Below are 19,068 nucleotides of genomic sequence, written 5' to 3'. Positions count from 1 at the left end.
CCCAGATATAGACAGAGGTAGGGGTTCAGAGGAGCAGCTTGGGGGGCTCTGAGGAGATCTCAGGCTCTCTGCTCATCAGGGAAGAAAGGGCAGTGGGTAGAAAGAAACTGAGTCCCCTCCACTTTGTGCAGAGATGGCTTCAGACTTTCCACAAGAAGTAACTCTGGGCACAGGGGCATTGATCTGGAGCATCGGTGGTGTACCAAGAACACTGTCATAGCTTAAATTTTATATTCAGAGACAGCCTGGATTGGAGAAGGCAGTTAGGCACCCTTCACCGGTAGAATGGACGTTGCCTTGTGCCTGGCACTGTGCCTTTCCAGCCCACTCCCACCATTCCCATCCAGTCCTCTGTCCCCTCCTGCTCTACGGAGAGTCCACATGGTCGATTTACTGCTTAACTGAGCCCTCTCTTGTCCCCTTAGTAGATCACAGATCCTTCTCTGTTTCCTTCCCGACCACACCCCATCAGCACAGAGCCGGACAGCACAGGCTGAAGGGTGGGTCTGCTCTGTTTGCTGTTATAACAGGTCCACCTGGGTCAGAAACTGTGTAGAGAGTGCAGAGGAAGAAACTTCCCCCCTCCCTCCTGTTTGCCTACTATTCAATTTTATCTCATTCAACCTAAGTGAGGCCCTGGTCTTGAGGAGTTAATGGACAAATGAAGAAATACAAGGATTGGAGAGCCAGATTTTGCATATACTGCCTAGGCTGGATGGAGTAGGGGGAGGGCAAGGGAGGTTATGGCTAGGCTCCTTCAAGTTCTGGACATTGAGGAGTGCTTAGGAGTCTGGGGCTTGCCCTGGGCCTGTTTGATGGTGAAGGAGGGGGTGGAGGGAATGGGCAGCACATGGGCTGGCTCCTCAAGAGGAAGGTCGCCCTTCCCTCACAACCCTCATCTTATCAAGTTCATGACACTGCAGTGCTGTGGGCTGGCTAGTCCACAATATCAATCAGCATTGCTTTCCCAAAGTTCAGCTCTGATCGTGTCACTCTCCTGCTCAAAAACCATTGATGGCTCCCCATTGCCTAGAGGATAAGTCCAAATTTAAAGCACAGATTTTAAAGGTCACGGCTCTGGGACCCTAATGTATCTTTCCAGATTGTTCCGTCACAGAGCCTCCCTTGTCCCTGCCCAACTCCCCCCACCCTCCATATCCCACTCACCCCCTATACCTCCTCCCACACAGCTCACTACTCTGATACCAGACCACTTACATTCTTGAGCATACCCTGCTTTCTGGCCTCCCTACTCCTACTCATGCTATTCCTCCTCCCAGCATGCCTTTCTCGCCTATCATTAGCTTTTGCAACCCTGTCCATCCTCCAAGACTCAACAGGTGCCACCTCCTCCATGAAGCTGTCTCATACCCAGTCCTTCCCTTTCCAGCTGACACTCATTTTCCAACTTCTGTGTTCTCTAAACCACAGTTTATTAGCTCTGTAAACCACAGATGTTTACAAATGGAAAGGGCTTATACTGCTCCTTCTAGGATACCCGCTGTTAGCATAGCAGACTCAGTGCTCTGAGCTTCTGAGGGGTTGAAAGCACTGGGCTCCCTGGCTGGACTGTCAGCAGCTTCAAGCCTGGGATTTCCTCTCTTAGTAGCGTGTATGCAGTAGGTGCTCAATAAGTGTTGTGAACTAAATTCAATATAGTAGAATCCACCAAGGACTTGTCTGATGGCTCGGTGGTAAAGGATCCACCTGCCAATGCAGGAGCTGCAGGTTCGATCTCTGGGTAGGGAAGATATCCCTGGAAAAGGGCATGGCAACCCACTCCAGTATTCTTGCCTGGAGAATCCCTTGGGCAGAGGAACCTGATAGGGAACGGTCCATAGGGTCACAAAAGAGTTGGACATGACTTAACGACTAAAAACAAGAGTTCACCAAGGGGTGTGGATGCTGAGTTTGTGTTCTTGGCAGAGGGGGATGGCAAGAACAAAGAAGGATGCAAGCTGGGAGGGGTCCAAGCTAAAGCCCCATCCCCCCTCTGGAGGGTCTGGCAGGCAGAGAGGAGCAGGGTGGGGACGTCCTCCTCCTGCACAGGAGGAGGCTCCACAGATACCACCAACCAGTTTCCATCTCTGCATTCGAGTCAGCCCTGCATTCAGATTCACCCTGAGTTTCATACAATCACTTTAATCCATGAGCCAGAAAAGCCGGTTGTGGGGCCCCAGGCGATAGCTCAGGCAGGAAACTCCCAGTGCACCCAGCTGGGTAGCTGAGCAAGCGAAGCCACCTCACAGGTCCCCCAAGTAAGCCAACCACCAGGACAGAGATAAGAATCAGCGGAGTGGGGTGGGGGTGGGTTGGGAGCATCCTCGAAGCTGCCCTGAGCCCAGACAGGGGCTGGGCCCACCCTCCGTTGGCCTTCCGTGAACTAGGGCAGGGAGCACTTGCCCTTGACTCACCAAGGATTCGAGCAGTTACTTTCTTTTCCTCATCCTCTAACTTTGGAGTCCTGGTCACGGTCCCTGCCTCTCCTGAGGTCCCTGCCCACAGCTTGTGGAGTGTTGAGCCACGGGACTAAGTAGAGTTCGGAGGGAGGACACATCCCCCACAGGGGCAATTCTGAGCCAGGACCCTGACAAGTTGCAGAGACAGGGCATCCCCCAATCACGGCTGGGTTAATCCTAGAGTCAGGAGGGTCCGTCAGCCTCTTCCTGCCACTCCCTGGTCCAGTGGACAGCCTGATTGTTCTCCTGGGGGCAGCAGACTGCTGACCCTACCCGTCCCTGCATTTTCAGGATCTGAAGTCCTGAGGGTCCCTTGATATGAAGAGGCCTGTGTCCAGGACTCTACCTGGCTACCCACTTGAGCCCCTCCCAGAGCAATCCAGCCACTGCCGAGAATCCTCTGGAGGGTGGAGCTCTGAGTCAGAGTATAAGTTCCCCATCTCACCAGCCAGCTACAGAGCCACATGATGCTTCAGAAGCAGATGCCCGTCTGGGTCTCCCACTACCCGCCAGACTCATGCCAAGAGGACGGGGACAGGCCTGCAGCCACCTGTGCATTGGAGGTGAGGGAACAGGGCTGGGTGGGTGGGACAGGAGCCGAGGGCAGGAGACCTGCTCAGGGAGGGCTGGGGTCACGGCAGACTCCAGAGACATGGAGTGCCTTGGCTAGGGCAGCCCCTGCTTGGCACTGGGAGACACAGTCTGGCCCAGTTGGTACCAGGCCTCTGGGTGGATGGCCCAGCTTCAGACACCCGCAAGCTTGACAAGATGCATGGGAGTGGCTCAGGGCCATCCTGGGGCCAGCAGCACCCAGGAAGTGCTTAGCACTGCCGGGGATGGGTCACATTTGGCCACTCCTAGCAGCAAGCAGGCTTTCACCCTGTGGACCTGCCGAACTGCCTGCTGTGAGACTGTGTGGTGTGGTGTCAGGTGAAGACCAGTGCTACTGCCGACCTGTCCCCACTGGCCGTGAAGCGCCCCTCCTAGTTTTGTGGTCGAGACCCCTGGGTCCATATAACAGCTCCCAGGGAGACCCCAGGTTCATGGGTCAAACCTCCAGGGCGCTGGACCAGTTCTGTCTGGGCTTTCCCACCTCATCTCAGTCTTCCAGTTTGCTGCCGGCATGCCATGGAAGCACTGTCAGCAGTGACGTTTTCCTGTTGACCTTCCCCGGCCCACACTAGATCATGGAATGAGATGAATGATGCTCCGGAAGTGTTTTGTCTTGGAGTGGGAGGTGGAGACCCTGCTCAGTCTCCAAGGATCCCAAGAGGGAAGTTCCAGGCTGTGTGGTGCCTGATGCCCCGCTGACCGGTCCAGGATAGATGTCACCTTCTGGGCTGTTTCTATACAGCCCCCGGGGTGCTGAAAGAGCTTCTGGTCCACATGTGCTCCTGTCTCCCTTGTCTCATTGAGCCTCCAGGAGCTTGAGTGAGGAGAAACCTCCACAGAAAGGACAGAGCTTACCTTAAAGTGAGGAATGAAGCAACTGAGAGCTGCACTCTTCCCTCTCAGGTCCTGGGGGGTCCATAACTCAGAGCTGGGACTTCTTGCCCAAACCCCTCACCTAGTCTGAGTGATAAAAAGGAACATGGTCTGGGGAGCTGCTCAGACTAGCAGGGAAGCATTCTAGGGGCCCATAGAGTCCTCATCTGCATGCTCTCCTTTTAGGGAGGGTCCTTGTCTCTTGGAAGCTACTGCCAGGCTGTCCTGAGCTCTGACATAAGTATCACAGGAAATTGATGGATACCCCCTGCTCTCCAGCAAGGAGGTGGCATCACCAGCCGGCCCTGCCCTGAGAAGCCCTGCAGAGGGGAGTTCCCACAGGCTTCCAGGGAGCTGTCTTCCCTCATCAGCACCCAGACCTCATGGGCTGGTTTGGTTAGGGTAGCCTTGACCCTTACTACTTCTGAAATATGGTTGTCATACCCTCCTCCCAACTCCCACCTGCACCAGGAGCCAGACCCTGGGAACCCACCTGTAACTAAATAGTCTTCTAATGTGTGGTGACGGCTAGTTTTCTGGGGTGTTAGGATAGCCTCCAAACGGGAGCTGAGGGTTTAACTCCTGCCTCTGCTGTTGACTACTCTAGTGCATGACCCAGAGCAAGCTATTAACTGAGTTGGTTAATTCCTGGTGAGGGCCAGCCTCCAAGTGGATGGAATGGGCAATGCCCTGCAGCCAAGTACATCTACATCTGCAGCCCCGCCCCTTCTGGGCTGTGTGACCCTGTTTGAGATGCGAGCTCTTTAACCTTGGTCTTCTTCTCTGCAAAGAGGAATAGTAGTGCCTTCCCCAGAGTCTCGTTGGGGCAGGGGGCCTAGTTGAAAACAGATACAGTGCCCGCAGGTAGAGCAGAGCCTGGCATATGAGAGGAGGGTAATGAATTGTGTTCCCAACCTCCCCACCAAAGCCCTGTCTATAAAGTAAGGGGCTGGAAAGGGGTAATATTGGATTGCAAAATAATCAATCCTGAGAGTCAAGCTTTTTTCCACATGAGCTGGCAAGATGCCCCTGTTCTAAGGAGGTTTAAGGGGAAAAAGAGTCCTGGCGAAACCAACCCCAAGGACCAAGGCCAGGAGGAGGCTGGAGCCAGGTGTGCCTACAGCCTGAGCCATGGCTTCCCAGAAACCTGCCATCCAGCCCCCTGTCCCTACACAGCGGTCCTGGTTGTTAAAGTATCTAAATACACTTCTCCACTGGTTGCCAAATAGTCCCTGCCTTGAGCTCCAACCTCCTGAGTGCTCTCTGGTCCTTGTCCCTGGACCCTCCAGAGCCCTCATGAACCGGAGGATTACCACCCACCCCTGATCCAGGGCTGCAGACTAGCTGGTGCCTGGCCATATCTGCTGGTAAACTTTCACTCTGATACCCAGCTAGCAATCCTGTCAGAGGGACGAGCTTGTCCAAGCCCCTGAAGTTCTTACCCAGATCCCATAAGCCACCCCATACACTTGGGTTCCATAAACCCACCAGTTTCTAGTTCCCATAGTCATAAACACTATCCTTTGATCTATTACATCTTTCTATTGTGTTCATTAGCTCTGAGACCATGCAGTTTTGCATATGCCTAGCATCACTCCAAGAAGGCAATGGCACCCCACTCCAGTACTCTTGCCTGGAGAATCCCAGGGACGGGGGAGCCTGGGGGGCTGCCACCTATGGGGTCGCACAGAGTCGGACACGACTGAAGTGACTTAGCAGCAGCAGCAGCATCACTCCAATTGAGCTAATTATATCAGGAGCAAAATACATACATTCACTTTAATCCCAGAAGGTCATTTTTCATAGACTTAATTCCTGGAATCATCTGGCCCCAAGACCTGAGTCCCGTGTTCCTGCTGCCTTCCTCCCAGCACGGCCCCTCTGGGCTCTCTCTCACACCCTCGAGGCTCTGTCTCCCTGCTGGCAGATGGATGAGTGCTTTGCGGAGTACTTCGCAACTGGGTGTCTCCTGAAAATTCCTGGGCTAAAGGTGTAAGCTGAGGCTCCAAACCACAAAGCAGCCCTCTGTGGCTGCTAGAAAGTGGGAACTTCTCTTAAAAGCTCTTACAGTCCTGACATGCTCTGGTTGTTTGATAAGGGGAGAGATGATGGAATGTGTCAGAAGAGTACTGAAAGTAGAAGGGCTGCTGGAGTGTGTGGGTTATTTGGGGGCTTTGGGATAATTCAAGGTGAAACAAAAAATCTGCCAGGAAAATAGACTTTCAGAGAAGATTGGGGCAAGCAGCATCTGTCTTCATGTTTGTCGAGGGTCACTTTCAAGTTTAAGGTGACAATATAATTGTAGTTATGAACACAGGGTTAAGAATTATAGCTTGGGGACTTCCCTGGTGGTCCAGTGGTTAAGACTTCACCTTCCAATGCACGGGGCGTGGGTTCAGTCTCTGGTTGGGAAGCTCAGATCCCACATGCCTCATAGCCAAAAAGCCAAAATATAAAACAGCAGTGGTCTACATCATATACCCACAAAAATCAGAACTGGATGCAGACTCAATTTCCTTTGATTCAAGCTGAGTGCCTGAGGTCAAAGGACTTAGGCTCAGAGTCTCCATCTGTAAAGCGAGGCTAATAATAACTGCTTTTGGGGTGCTGTAAGGATTAGTGTTGCTGAGTTAGAGTAGAAGAAATGGTCAACTTCGTCGGAAGGTACAGAGTTAGATGAAAGCAAAGAGCTTTTCCTGGAAGGCAGGGAGACCCCAAGTGAGGTCCTACAGGAAGCTGTGGGTGCTCATTCCCTCCCAGGGAAGACACAAGGGAGCTGGGCAGGGCCAAGGACAGCCCCTCCTGGAGGCAGGAAAAGGGCTGTGGTGGCTGAGAGGACCGGACCCCTGGGTTCAGAGACGTGGGGAATGATCCCTGCCTGGGCCAAGGCCTTGGCTGGCTCCCCACTTGGAGTCCTCTAGCTGCCCTCTGAGGAAGTGGGTCAGGGGAACAGGCTTTGCCAGAGCCACTCTCCTGGATGAAAGATGACTCCTGCCTCCTCCCCAGATCAGATCAGAACACGTGCTCTGCCCACATAAGGACCCATGTGCCTGGAGGGGTCTGCCCAAAGGCACAGCTGTATTTCCAGAACCAGAAGAGAAGTGCTATGTACAGCCTTTGGTCCAAGTGAAAAGGCTCAAAAGGCAATCCCATTAGAGCAAGTGATTGACTATGAAAATATTCAGTGTTTCAGAGTTAATCTCACAAAAAGAATCCTCAGACCTGTATGTGACAGTCAGTATGGCTTTGTTCCAACTTTGAGGCAGCTGTTGGGGAAAGAGGAGGAAAAGGCCCTAAAGATGACTTATATATGGATCTCAGGGACCAAGCAACAGCCTTCCCAGCCATTGTCCTATTGTTCTTGGTTAGAATTAAGCCCTAGGAAATTCCCTGGTGGTCCAGTGGTTAAGGTTTTTGCCTTCCAGTGCAAGGGGTGCAGGTTCGATCCTTGGTCAGGGAGCTAAAATCCCCCATGCCTCGTGGTCAAAAATCCAAAACATAAAACAGAAACAATATTGTAACAAATTCAATAAAAGTCTTTAAAAATGGTCCACATCAAAAAAAGAGAGAGAGAGAGAGAGAAAGAGAGGGCAGGGACATATGTATGTCTGTGGCTGATTCATGTTGATGTTTGGCAGAAACCAACACAATTCTGTAAAGCAATTATCCTTCAATTAAAAAATAAAAAGAAACAAAAAAACAAATTAAGCCCCAGTAGAGCCTGGAAGGACAGACATCAAAATAACAATTCTCATGACAAGAAAAAATTTTTAATTACATGCGGTGATGGATAACTAAACTTCTTATGGTAACCATATGACAATACTAAATATATCATCAAATCATTATGTTGTATACCTCAAACTCATGCAGTGTTATATGTCAATTATTTAATTTTTAAAATGAGCAATACTTTTATTATAAAGGTTTTATGAAATTAGAAACTATAAGAGAAGGGTCTGGAAAATAGTAAAGTTACCAAATGCAAATCTGTATCCTGATGCACTAATGTGCACCTGATGTGAGGCCAAACAAAACCAAAATGCTGGAGTTTGGAACAGAGAAAGGTTCGTTGCAGGGCCATGCAAGGAGATGGGTCACGCCTTAAAAACTCCTGAACTCCCTAAAGCTTTCAGCAAAGCCCTTTTCTAGGAAAGACGAGGAAGGAGAGTGGTTAGTTGTTGCAAACTTTTTAGTGTCAGACCCTTTTTTTAAAATTGGGGTTTACTTGTGTTTCAATGTTGTGTTAGTTTCTGCTGTGCAGAAAAGTGATTCAGCTATTCGTATATATCCCCTCTTTTTTGGATTTCCTTCTCATTTAGGTCACCACAGAACACTGAGTAGAGTTCCCTGTGCTATACAATGGGTTCTCATTAGTTATCTATTTTAAACATAGTAGGGTATATATCGGAGAAGGCAATGGCTCCCCACTCCAGTACTCTTGCCTGGAAAATCCCATGGACGCAGGAGCCTGGTGGGCTGCAGTCCATGGGGTCACTAAGAGTCAGACACGACTGAGCGACTTCACTTTCACTTTCCACTTTCATGCATTGGAGGGGGAAATGGCAACCCACTCCAGTGTTCTTGCCTGGAGAATCCCAGGGATGGGGGAGCCTGGTAGGCTGCCGTCCACGGGGTGGCACAGAGTCGGACACGACTGAAGCGACTTAGCAGCAGCAGGGTATATACGTCAACCCCAATTTCCAAATTCATCCCACCCGCTCTGCCCTCCTTGGTGTCCATACATTTGTTCTCTACATTGTGTCTCTACTTCTTCTTTGCAAATATCTGTACCATTTTTCTAGATTCTATATACATGCATAAATATATATTTGTTTTTTCTTTCTGACTTAACTTCACTCTGTGTGACAGTTTCTAGGTCCATCCACATCTCTGCCAATGGCACAGTTTCATTCTTTTTTATGGCCTAGTAATATTCCACTGTATATACGTGCCTTTGTTCTTGAGGTCAGGTCATGGTCAGGTCACAGTGTTCCTGTAAATCTCCACCAAACCAAATATTATCCTATTGGCTATACCTCAGTACAAAATGTTTTTGGTGTTAAAAACAAATATTATCCTCCATTCTGACAAGAAAGGGCAAGGTCTCAAGGCTCATCTCTTCCCCTCTGAGGTCTGGGCTCTGCTAAGAGGTGGAAGCTCCCTATGCAGGCCAGTTACCCTGCTCGGGAGCATTTGTCCAGCATCCAGTCTAGGTCCTCCCACAGTGCTGAGGCTCAACTGAGGAGGCAGATCTCAGCTGGTAGCACCCTCAGGGCCAGGTCCTCAGACACTGTCCAGGTGACATCACTCAGGGAGCCAGGCACCCAAGACCCAGTTGGGCCTCTGGCTCCTCAGTACACCCAAATGAGGGCAGGTCCCCTGGACTGTGACCCATGGAGAGAGCTACCACCATTAGGGTTTGGAGGTGGGGATCAGGGAGAGGTTCGCTGCTGCTTCAAGGACTGAGCCCAACCAATGGACAAGCTGTGGTGAGGGCTCTGGAGCTCTGTGGGACACAGCCCTCTGTCTGTCCCTGGTCCCCAGATCACCCACCGGCCTGAGGCTGGAGGGCCCTAGGGATAAGGCCATGATCAGCCTGCACTGCACTCTCTGCCCCAGGACCCCTGCAAGGCCAACTGAGTGGGTCCTCTCACCGGCCAAGATCAAGGTCTCCTGCTGTGCCCACCCTTCCCCTATTAGAGTAAATGTTCAGTAGATTATATTACAAATATTATCTGACAATAGCCAAGGCAGATGAACTATCTGTGGACAGTCTGAGTTGAAAATAAAAGTATTTATACATAGTGATCTTCTCTGAGTATTGGCATTTTGGGGACTCTTTTTCCTCGCACTCTCATGGTTTCCCCTAAACCCTAATACTACTTTAAATAGAGAAGAATTGAATTTGCTCAAAAGGGTAGAAGGTGACTCTTGTAACATGGAGTGGATGACTCAGAGTGTAAAGGGTTCCAGTTCAGAGGCCTCTATAAACATCATTGGGTGGGTTGGAGGAGTCTGATGGTGTCTGCCTTGGGCATGGGCTGGAAGTGGACAGTAAAAAGACTCATGTAACGCAGACATAAAGGACAGACTTTTGGACACAGTGAGGGAAGGAGAGAGTGGGATGATTTGAGAGAGTAGCATTGAAATATATACATTATTGTATATAAAAATAGATAGCCGGTAGGAATTTGCTGTATGACACAGGGAACCCAAAGACAGTACTTCGTGACAACCCAGAGGGATGGGATGGGGAAGGAGGTTTAAGAGGGAGGGGACCTATGTATACCTAGATGTGGTTCATGTTGATATATGGCAAAAATCATCTCAAAATTGTAATTATCCTCAAATTAAAAAAAAAAAAAGACTCCTCTAAGCCTGGGTAAAATGCTCAGGAAAAGGGCTTCCAACTCCAAGATCCAAATAGGAAAGACATGGACAGAAGAGGCACGAAACTGTCCTTCCTCTGGGGTGTGTTGGCTCAGAGAGGATAGAGGACAAAGCCCCTCACCTGCACAGCCTTGGACCCCCTGGGGACCAGAAGCATTCTCCAGACCGCAGATGGTCCCAGGGGAGAGGTCACCGGAGTCTGGGCAGTGGGAGCCTGTCCAGGTTGAGCTGCTATCTCCGCCAAGGCCACCTGCCACCACTGCATGAAGAGTGAGTCCAGTGTCCTCTCCACCCACAGGAGGGGCTGTCTCCATGCCACCTGCTGACAGTGAGGGTCATCCGCATGAAGAACGTCCGACAGGCCGACGTGGGTGAGTCTCCCCCTCCTTCTTCCCTCCGTCCTCTCCACTTCTGGGGCCAGGATGGAGACAGGCCTAGAGGGGAAATGGTCAGGGGTCGCTCTGTGTGTCTGTGTGCATATGTGTGTCTGTGTGTGTTCTGTATTCAAGTTGTATTTCAGACTTTGAGGTTTGTATCATTTTCCAGGCCCCTCCCTGTAGCTGCAACCTTGGTACAAGCAGCCCCTGCAGTCCTCACCCGGCTGTCCACCTCACTCTCTCCTCCCTGCTCTCCTCTCCCTGGGATCCCTTCCAGGAGTCAGCTTCCCCAACCCTGGGCATGAGTTTAGGGGCTGTTGAAATGGAAGGGGAGGCCCTTGGGGACCATGAAGCCAGTCAGCTCCAGTGCTCTTCTCAGGACCTGGATCCCAGACGGGCCCTACAGTGCATGCCAGGGCCCCAGTTCTGCATTCAGCCCATGGATATGGTTGACTCACCAGGGCTCTTTGTTCAGGGTCTTCTTGCTGCTTTAATTTCCCTTTCATCCCGGCCTCTGCTGCATTCCCAGGCCACAGGGGCCCAGGGAAGTCTCTGGTTTCAGGAAGAAATGAAGATATCTGGGTGGGTAGAACAAAAGCCCCTCCCTATGCTGCTCTCACCTCCCCACCATCCAGGGAGGAAGCCTGGTCCTCAAGGAGGACAAAGCTCTGTGTCAGGGCCCATGACTGAGGGGGTTCCCACTTACTGGCAACCACACAGGAATGGCCCAAGGGCTCCAGGTTCCCCAAAGCTCCTTTATATTGCCCTCACCCTGGGACTTAACTATGCTGGGAGAGCCTGACGCAAGGGGAGGCGTCTATCTGCAAAGCAATCATGGAGTGGTAATAGACAATGGCGGGCTTCCCTGGTGGCTCAGATGGTAAAGAATCTGCCTGCAGTGCAAAAGACCTAGGTTTGATCCCTGGGTCAGGAAGATCTTGAGAAGGGAATGGCTACCCATTCCAGTGTTCTTGACTGGAGAATTCCACGGACAGAGGAGCCTGGCAGGCTACCAGTCCATGGGGTTGCAAAAGTGGAACATGACTGAGCAACTAACACTCTCACTTTCTTTAATAGAGGATGACATTCTGATCTTGTCACCACAGGATTTAAAGGACACTGAAAACTGGGAGTAGCTAAGGAAGGCTGCTTTGAGAGCCTGAGGTCTGAGGGGACAAGATGTGAGCATCCAGAGGTCTGGGAACCCAATCTGGGGGAGGACTCCTCCTGCATTCCACCCCCAGCACCTGCTGGGGGCCTGCCCGAGGCAGACACCACACATCCTCCTCAACCTGAGGGCAGTGCTGTGGGACCCATTTGCACATGAGGATTAAATGCCTCAAGCAGAATCAGTGTTTGATCCCAGGTCTGGCCTGCTGAGGGGTAGGAAGGACAAGCCAGGAGAAGGAGCCCGGGCTATTCAGAGGATGGATGGGAATCGAGGTGGCACCCTAGTCCTTGAGGCAGGGACTGCATGACCTCGAGGGCTTCTGTGCGGATGGAGCAGGAGCCCTGGGGAAGAGGCTGACAGCCTACTGCAAAGCTATCTCCGTAACACCGCAGCGCAAGGATGAGTGTGGAGGTGGGGAAGGGAGGGCCCTACATCCCAGGAGAGAACAAAGGGACCAGGTAGGATTCAGACCCCGTCCACGGGACGGTGAGTGTCCAGAGCCCATGCCATCAGTTGCAGCCAGCATGGCTCTGTTCCCAGGTCGGCCAGGGGGCCATGGACTTCTTGGGCTTCTCAGGGCCTCCCAGGCCAACAGTAATTGATGTGAGGAGCCTGGAAGTGTCCCCTGGATCTGGAGCCTGGTTGCCTCTTTTGCCTTCATTTCCACACCAGGGTGGGTTGTCAGACACCTCACCCCACTCCCATCGGGGACAGGTCACAGCTTTCACATGCCTGCAGTGGCCTCGCCCGTCTTGGCTCCTCTAGAGGTGGCTCTGTCCCCGCCCTGCGTGTCATGCGGGCCTCACACTCTCAGGCAGGCCTGCACTTGTGCTCTCAGACCCTCCCACCAGCGGGCCCCAGAGGTGGAGGTGAGGTGAGGAGCAGGCAGCCAGAGAAACGGGCTAAGGTCTGGCCTACCTCCTCTCTCTCTTCCCCACATGTGCCTCTGGCACACAGGCTGCCCTTCAAGGGTACCTGGTCCCCTTTGGAACATGTCTGTGTTTTCCTCATTTCCCTGAGGAACGGAGCTGGGGGCAGTCACGGTGTCTGGGGTATCAGCCCAGGTCACGTTGTATCTGGTTCCACAGTTGTCACGGGCTGGGCTCGTTTCTGCCTCGCCTGGGTGGAGACTATCTTGACATCTTGCCGGTCCTGGGTCACCTTCGCCCTAAATCGTTCCTCCTGGCTTAGATCAAAAATGATCTCCCCTCTGGTTCAGTCCTGTAAGGGGTGCCTGAGTTTCTAAGATTTCCAGGAGCCCCAAAGGGATGAGATTCAGGGGTGGCTCCCTCATCAAGGAGCTAGGTCAGGGCTGCGAGAGAACTGGCCTGGAAATCTTGCAGCTGTCCAGAGTTTTTATTCCCCTTGGGACAATAAATTAAAATTCAAACCAGCACCCCAAGAGCTGTGAGGTGGGTGTCTCTAAGGAAGATAATGTTCTTGATATCAGTAGAGATGGTTAAGTCATCTTCGCCACCCACATTCTGGAAAAAGAGATATGTCATTCCTATGACCAAGCCCTTTTTCACTTCATGAGGAACAAGGATGAGAACCAATCTGTGCTTAGGAAATTCCCCAAAGTTCTTAGAATTGGATCATCCTTTCTTAAGCGCTCTTAATTGCCAACGCAACAACAGTCACTACCTTAGAGTCAGCTCATGATGCTGCAGCTTGTTATCTGAGCTTGGCGGCCTCCCTCCACCATCATCCCTCCCCAGGATTATCCTCTCTTGGGCTGCACTCTCCTTCCCAACCTTAGGGGGACAGGCAGAATGGATCTCTGCAAAAGAACTGGAAAAAAAAATTTATGCTTGATGTGTAGGTGTCTGACCAATGCTGGCTCTTCCAGGAGTTTTGTTTTGTTTTTAATCTTAACTGGAGATTTAAGCCTTAGGTCAAAAATTCTGAGACTTCAGTGGATTTGTGTATGTTAGTCATTCAGTCGAATCCAACTCTGCAACCCCATGGACTATAAGCTACCAGGCTCCTCTGTCCAAGGGATTCTCTAGGCAAGAGTACTAGAGTGGGTTGCCATTTCCTTCTCCAGGGCATTTTCCCAACCCAGGGATCAAAGCTGGGTTTCCTGCATTGCAGGCAGATTTTTTTTTACCATCTGAGCCACCAGGAAAAGCCCAGTGGATTTAATGAGACAATTTTAGGCATTGACTGATGATAGAAAAGGAATCTTAGAGGAAAAGGGGCCTTTCCAGGGTCTGTGAAATCGTGCTAAGCAAGTGGGTGTAGGGTTGTGGGGTCCCTGCCTTCAGGCTCCCCCTGCACAGGAGGCAGGCCAAGAGGAGGGGACTTGGAGCCCAGGAAAAGCCAAAGGAGGGCCCAGGAGGACTGAGCAGGTCCCCAGGGAGTCTCCCTCTGAACAGAGCCATTAGACACGCCAACTTACCTATCTATATCTATGGTGACTCAGCCCAGAATTTCTGGGGTGCTGATATATCCCAACAGCAGGAAGCTGGAGTTTTCTACCATTCATTTAGTCACAAATATCCAGCGGTGCCAATACTGGGTCTCCTGGGCTTCCCAGGGCACAGGGGGTGGTGGAGACACATGCACCAACCTGTCAGCAGTGCTCCATCAGGAGAAGAGCGGGAGGCATCGGGCTACGAGGGGCTCCTGGCCCAGACTTAGGGGCTTAGGCAAGGCTTCTGGAGGGAGGTCCCTTCTGCAACCTGAAAGGGTGGAAGAAGGGTAGTGTGAAAGAGGAAGAGGAGGGTGTTCATGGCAAGGCGACATGGCCTTCTGAGACCTACAGGGCGCTGGGTTTGGCTGGAGTTTGGAGTGAGTGTGAGCACATGCATGCAACAGTGTATGTGTGCATGCATGTGTGAATGCCTGTGTGTGTGTGTGTGTGTGTTTGGGGACAGGGCGGGGCTGGGATGATAGGGAGAAGGAATGATGTGAGGCTGGCAAAGTGGGAGGGGTAGCCATGCTGAGTGGGTGGGACTCAGCCTGAGTGGGCAGGGAGCCACTGAAGGATCTTTAACTGGGGAGTGACCGATAGGAAAAGAGCCCTTTGGTTTCTCTAGAGAGAAAAGATGAGGGTGGGGCAGGACAGAAGACAGGGTTCCCAGTGGGGTAGTGATGAAGAGATGGCACAGATGAAGATGGCATGCACCAAGGCAGTGGCCATGCAAGTAGGGAGAAGTGGACAGGCTGGAGAGCACCAAGGAGTTAAATCAACTCAATGTGAGAGCCTGAGTTCATAGTGAGGAGGAACAAGCTGGACATGGAAGGAATGGTAGGATGATGTCATCATTTTCTTTTGATTCTGTTGTGTTTGGATTAATGATGATTATGACATTTAAAGACAGTGTTATCTCACCTCTGTTTGATGGGTGGAAGGCCATGAATTCCAGTTCATTGAATGGTGAAAGACTAGCCTGAAAGATTAACCAGACAGAGGGGATGAAATCAGAAACCAGGGATGCTCATGATGCAAGCCATGGTTATTAAGTCTGATGAAGTTCTCAGTGTAGTAACAAAATAGTCTGCGGGGAGGGGTCACCTCTGGTTCCATTCTTAGAGGACATTATTAATTATAATTAGGAACTAGTTCGGATCAGTCCTATCAGTACAGAACTCCCATCCCTTCCCTGCTTTATCATCTAGAAGAAGCTTCTCTAACACTGGAAACTGTATTGACTTTTCCCCTTCTCTATGTATCTTGTGGGTGTCCTGGGAATTACACCCAGCAGATTGCCAGAAGAGTGACAAGGGCCATCGGGGCACCTCTTCCTCCCTCCTCCCAGGTGGAATGGTGTCAGGACATTGGGTTTTCACCCTATTCCTATCCCTGTGCCTGCCACTGCTCCAAAAAGAAAACCCAGGAGGCCTTCTTTAACTTTAGGAGAACGTGTTGGGGTCACAGCTTTGTCCTTCGAGCACACACAGCATCATCACATTCATGTTGTTCTTTTGAATGAAAAATAAAGTATGTGGTCTTAGATACGAGGGTTTCTTGGGCCACACAGTCCATGTGGGGAGACCAGTATAGATACAAAGAGCCCAGATGGGTGCATCTGAGACGTTCGGTCACATGGTTTGCATTTCCTGTCCCTAGATCCTGCTGAATAGCCTGTTCTGCTCCAGGCTGTCCCCACTGGGCCTTGGGGCTGACTCCCTCCTCCCTAACGGTGTCCCTTCTAATCCTTGCTTCTCCGCAGCCCAGAGCTGAGCCTTACTTTGGCTTCCCTGGTGCTCTGGGCTAAAGCAAGAGATAAACTTGATCTCTGAGTGGCTAGTCCTTCAGATCGTCCCCTGGCAGAGAGAAAACTGCCCAGCCATGTGTGTGTGTATGTTATTTGCTCAGTCATGTCTGACTCTTTGTGACCCCATCAACTATAGCCCACCAGGCTCCTCTGTCCATAGGATTCTCTAGGTAAAATACTGGAGTGTGTAGCTATTTCTTTCTCCAGGGGATCCTCCTGACCCAGAGACTGAACCCAGGTCTCCTGCATTACAAGCAGATTTTTTACTGTTTAAGCCACCACGGAAGCCAAAAAAACTGCAGAGTCACAGCCATACCTTGTCCCAAACCAACAAGAGCCAGGGTGCTTCTGAGCAGAGCCAGAGGCCATCTCCAGTCTTCAGAACAGGCAGGGGGTCCTGCGTCCCCGCTGAAACCTCCAGCCTGCAGTCCATGACCTTCTCAGGGTTCTGGGACAAAGGTCTCTGGAGAGCCAGGGCCGTGAGTCAAGAGGGGACCTGAAGCTGAGACGAGGCTTCACTCTGGCTTCTGCCTCCACACTCTCTCCTCTTCAGACCTGGATTGGCTCCTCACCCCCTCACCCTTGTCTTCCTCGGACAGTGAGCCTGACAGACTGCTTCGTGAGCCTGTGGCTGCCCACTGCCAGTGAAAAGAGGCTGAGGACTAGGACCATCTCCAACTGCCGAAACCCAGAATGGAATGAGACCTTCAGCTTCCAGATCCAGAGCCAAGTGAAGGTGAGACACGGGGACAGCACCTGCCTGCCCTGCCTGCAGGTCCGCTCCCTCCTGGCCTGCTTGTCCTTCTCTTTGTTCACGTGGCCTTCTCATGCCTATTTGTCTTTCTTTCTACCCACTTCTTGTCCCATGTCTCCCCACTCACCCACTCCTTTCTTCTGCCTGTCTCGTATTTGTCCCTCTGGGCATAGTTATCCTTCTACCATCTTTCCTGCTTCTCTGTCCTTTCCCTAAATTGTCCCTAGAACTGTCTCCTGCCCCCAAATTGAGTGTGTTTCCAGAACATACACCAAGCAGAAGGATACAGAGAGAAGAGCCAATCTTCTCAATAGGTCCGAGGCCAGTCTAATCCCAAACTTTTCACTGTTGTAAATCCTTTTTGGATGGCTAATTTACTTCTAATTCCTTGGGTGTGTGCTCTTTCATTTGTTGAGTTGCTGATTCATGGCATAGGCCTTCTTCAGATATATGTGACTACATGGAGTTCATATCTCCTGTGGGAGAATCCTGTCCTGAACATCCTGAGTTTTGACAGCTGCCCCAGGGTCCCCTTCAGATAAATTTACCCTCATCATGAAGGCATCAGAGCCAGTCCTGAGGCATCTGAGGCTTGACAGCTCCATCCAGCTTACCACTTTCATATTTTAGGAATGCATCTCCTTTTTTAGTTCATGACATATCCGTTTGTTTTCAAGTAGAGTTTTATATTTATTGTTTTAAAAATGTCTTTTCTATCATATATAAGATTTTTGTTGAGAAAGGGGGAGTTTCAGTATGAGCTATGCCATCTTGAAACCAGAATGTGTGTTTCTTTTTTCTGTAGATCTCTGGGGCTGCTGGGTTGGTTCTAGGACACACCTGGTTTCTTTTTTGGCCACACCGTGTGGCATGTAGCATCTTAGCTCCCTCACCACAAATTGAACTCATGCCCCCTGCATTGGGAACGCCAAGTCTTAACCACCAGACCACTGGTGAAGTCCCACTCCTGGTATCTAGCAATTACAAAGTCAACAGATCCCACTCACTAGGAAGCCCCAGAACCATCTCAGGTCCACTAGATAGGGACAAAAGAGGCAAATCCAGACCCAACCTACATCTCCCAGGATCCTTGGAACAAGAGGCCTCAGAGGCTAATCCAGAGGCTAATCTTAGTCACCTAAGTCATCTCAGAGTTCGGCCAGATGACAGGGTAGCTGCTCCACCCTTGACCTTCTGCTTTGGGACCACCCACGAGACATCACTTAGGGGCTGATGAGCCAAAAGATAGAGCTCCAACACTTCACCCCAACCCAATCAAAGCCTCTGTAATCTTTGCCACACCTCTCTACCTGGAGTATGAAATGTAATGGTGTCCCTGAATTGTGTTTTCTGTACCAAAGGAACTGTCTTCAGCTCCTGGGTCCCAGCACTGGATACATGCTATATCTTGGCAAATGTCTTGTTTGCTGTGTCCTTCCATCCTTCCCCTATGTGAAATGAAATCCCTCACACTTCACAGGCCCTGGCCAAGCTTATAAAAGAGCAAAATTCCCCAGTAGGAGAACCAGAGAAGAAGGGCAGGAAGGCCTCAGAGAGTTGCAAAGGAGGGAATGGACACTTTTCTCCCTTAATCCAGGGCTTCCTTGGTGGCTCAGACAGTAAAGAATCTGTTTGCAATGTGGGAGACCTGGGTTCGGTCCCTGGGTCGGGAAAATCCCCTAGAGAAGGGAGTGGAAACCTACTCCAGTATTCTTGTCTGGGAAATCACATGGATAGAAGAACCTGGTGAGCTACAGTCCATGGGGTAGCAGAGTCAGACACAACTAACACTTTCACTTTTCCCTTTATTCATGTCCCCACGAATGTCCCTCACACCTGAGCTGTGCTCACCCCCATCCCTAAGACCCACCTACTCACGAGGACTGAGGTCAGGCCCCTCATCCTGGGAATGGGTGGATGCAGCCTCAGTGACCAGACTCACACCCCACCCCTTCTCCCCTAGAATGTTCTAGAGCTGAGCGTCTGTGATGAAGACACGGTGACACCTGATGACCATCTCTTGACAGTTCTCTATGACCTCACCAAGCTCTGCTTCCGAAAGAAAACCCACGTGAAGTTCCCGCTCAACACAGAGGTGGGTGTGGGTGCCCCCGCCCTCAGCCTCCTGCCTCGGGAGGGGAAGCTGGTTATTCCTAAGATGCTGTTTTATGGGATCCTCTCTCTGTAGCCAAGTGGAGAGAAGATA

The 19,068-nt window shown here is 51.1% G+C and overlaps 1 protein-coding gene and 1 long non-coding RNA gene across 3 annotated transcripts in view; one reads left to right on the top strand and one right to left on the bottom strand.

The window, feature by feature from the left end:
* The window catches only part of PLA2G4E (phospholipase A2 group IVE), an 80,748-nt gene that overhangs the window by 34,486 nt on the left and 27,194 nt on the right, over positions 1-19,068 (top strand). Inside the window, exons 1-4 of one of the 2 annotated variants that reach the window (XM_059890709.1) lie at positions 2,891-3,022; positions 10,636-10,708; positions 16,708-16,844; positions 18,826-18,957. In XM_059890709.1, coding sequence (XP_059746692.1) covers positions 2,924-3,022; positions 10,636-10,708; positions 16,708-16,844; positions 18,826-18,957 — 441 coding nt within the window. In that variant the 5' untranslated portion in view covers positions 2,891-2,923. Of the gene's footprint in view, positions 1-2,890; positions 3,023-10,635; positions 10,709-16,707; positions 16,845-18,825; positions 18,958-19,068 lie in introns of those variants that run through there. The other variant, XM_024998182.2, reaches the window with a different exon arrangement.
* On the bottom strand, positions 7,674-18,858 carry LOC112448545 (uncharacterized). The gene is made up of 5 exons (XR_003036940.2): positions 18,733-18,858; positions 15,223-15,280; positions 14,458-14,569; positions 11,173-11,266; positions 7,674-10,771 (listed from the first exon to the last, which is right to left on the bottom strand). It is a non-coding gene; the product is annotated as an uncharacterized lncRNA (long non-coding RNA).

This window comes from Bos taurus, chromosome 10 (assembly GCF_002263795.3).
Source record: "Bos taurus isolate L1 Dominette 01449 registration number 42190680 breed Hereford chromosome 10, ARS-UCD2.0, whole genome shotgun sequence".
In the NCBI taxonomy this organism is placed as follows: domain Eukaryota; kingdom Metazoa; phylum Chordata; class Mammalia; order Artiodactyla; family Bovidae; genus Bos; species Bos taurus.
This window is presented reverse-complemented; position numbering and strand designations above follow the sequence as displayed.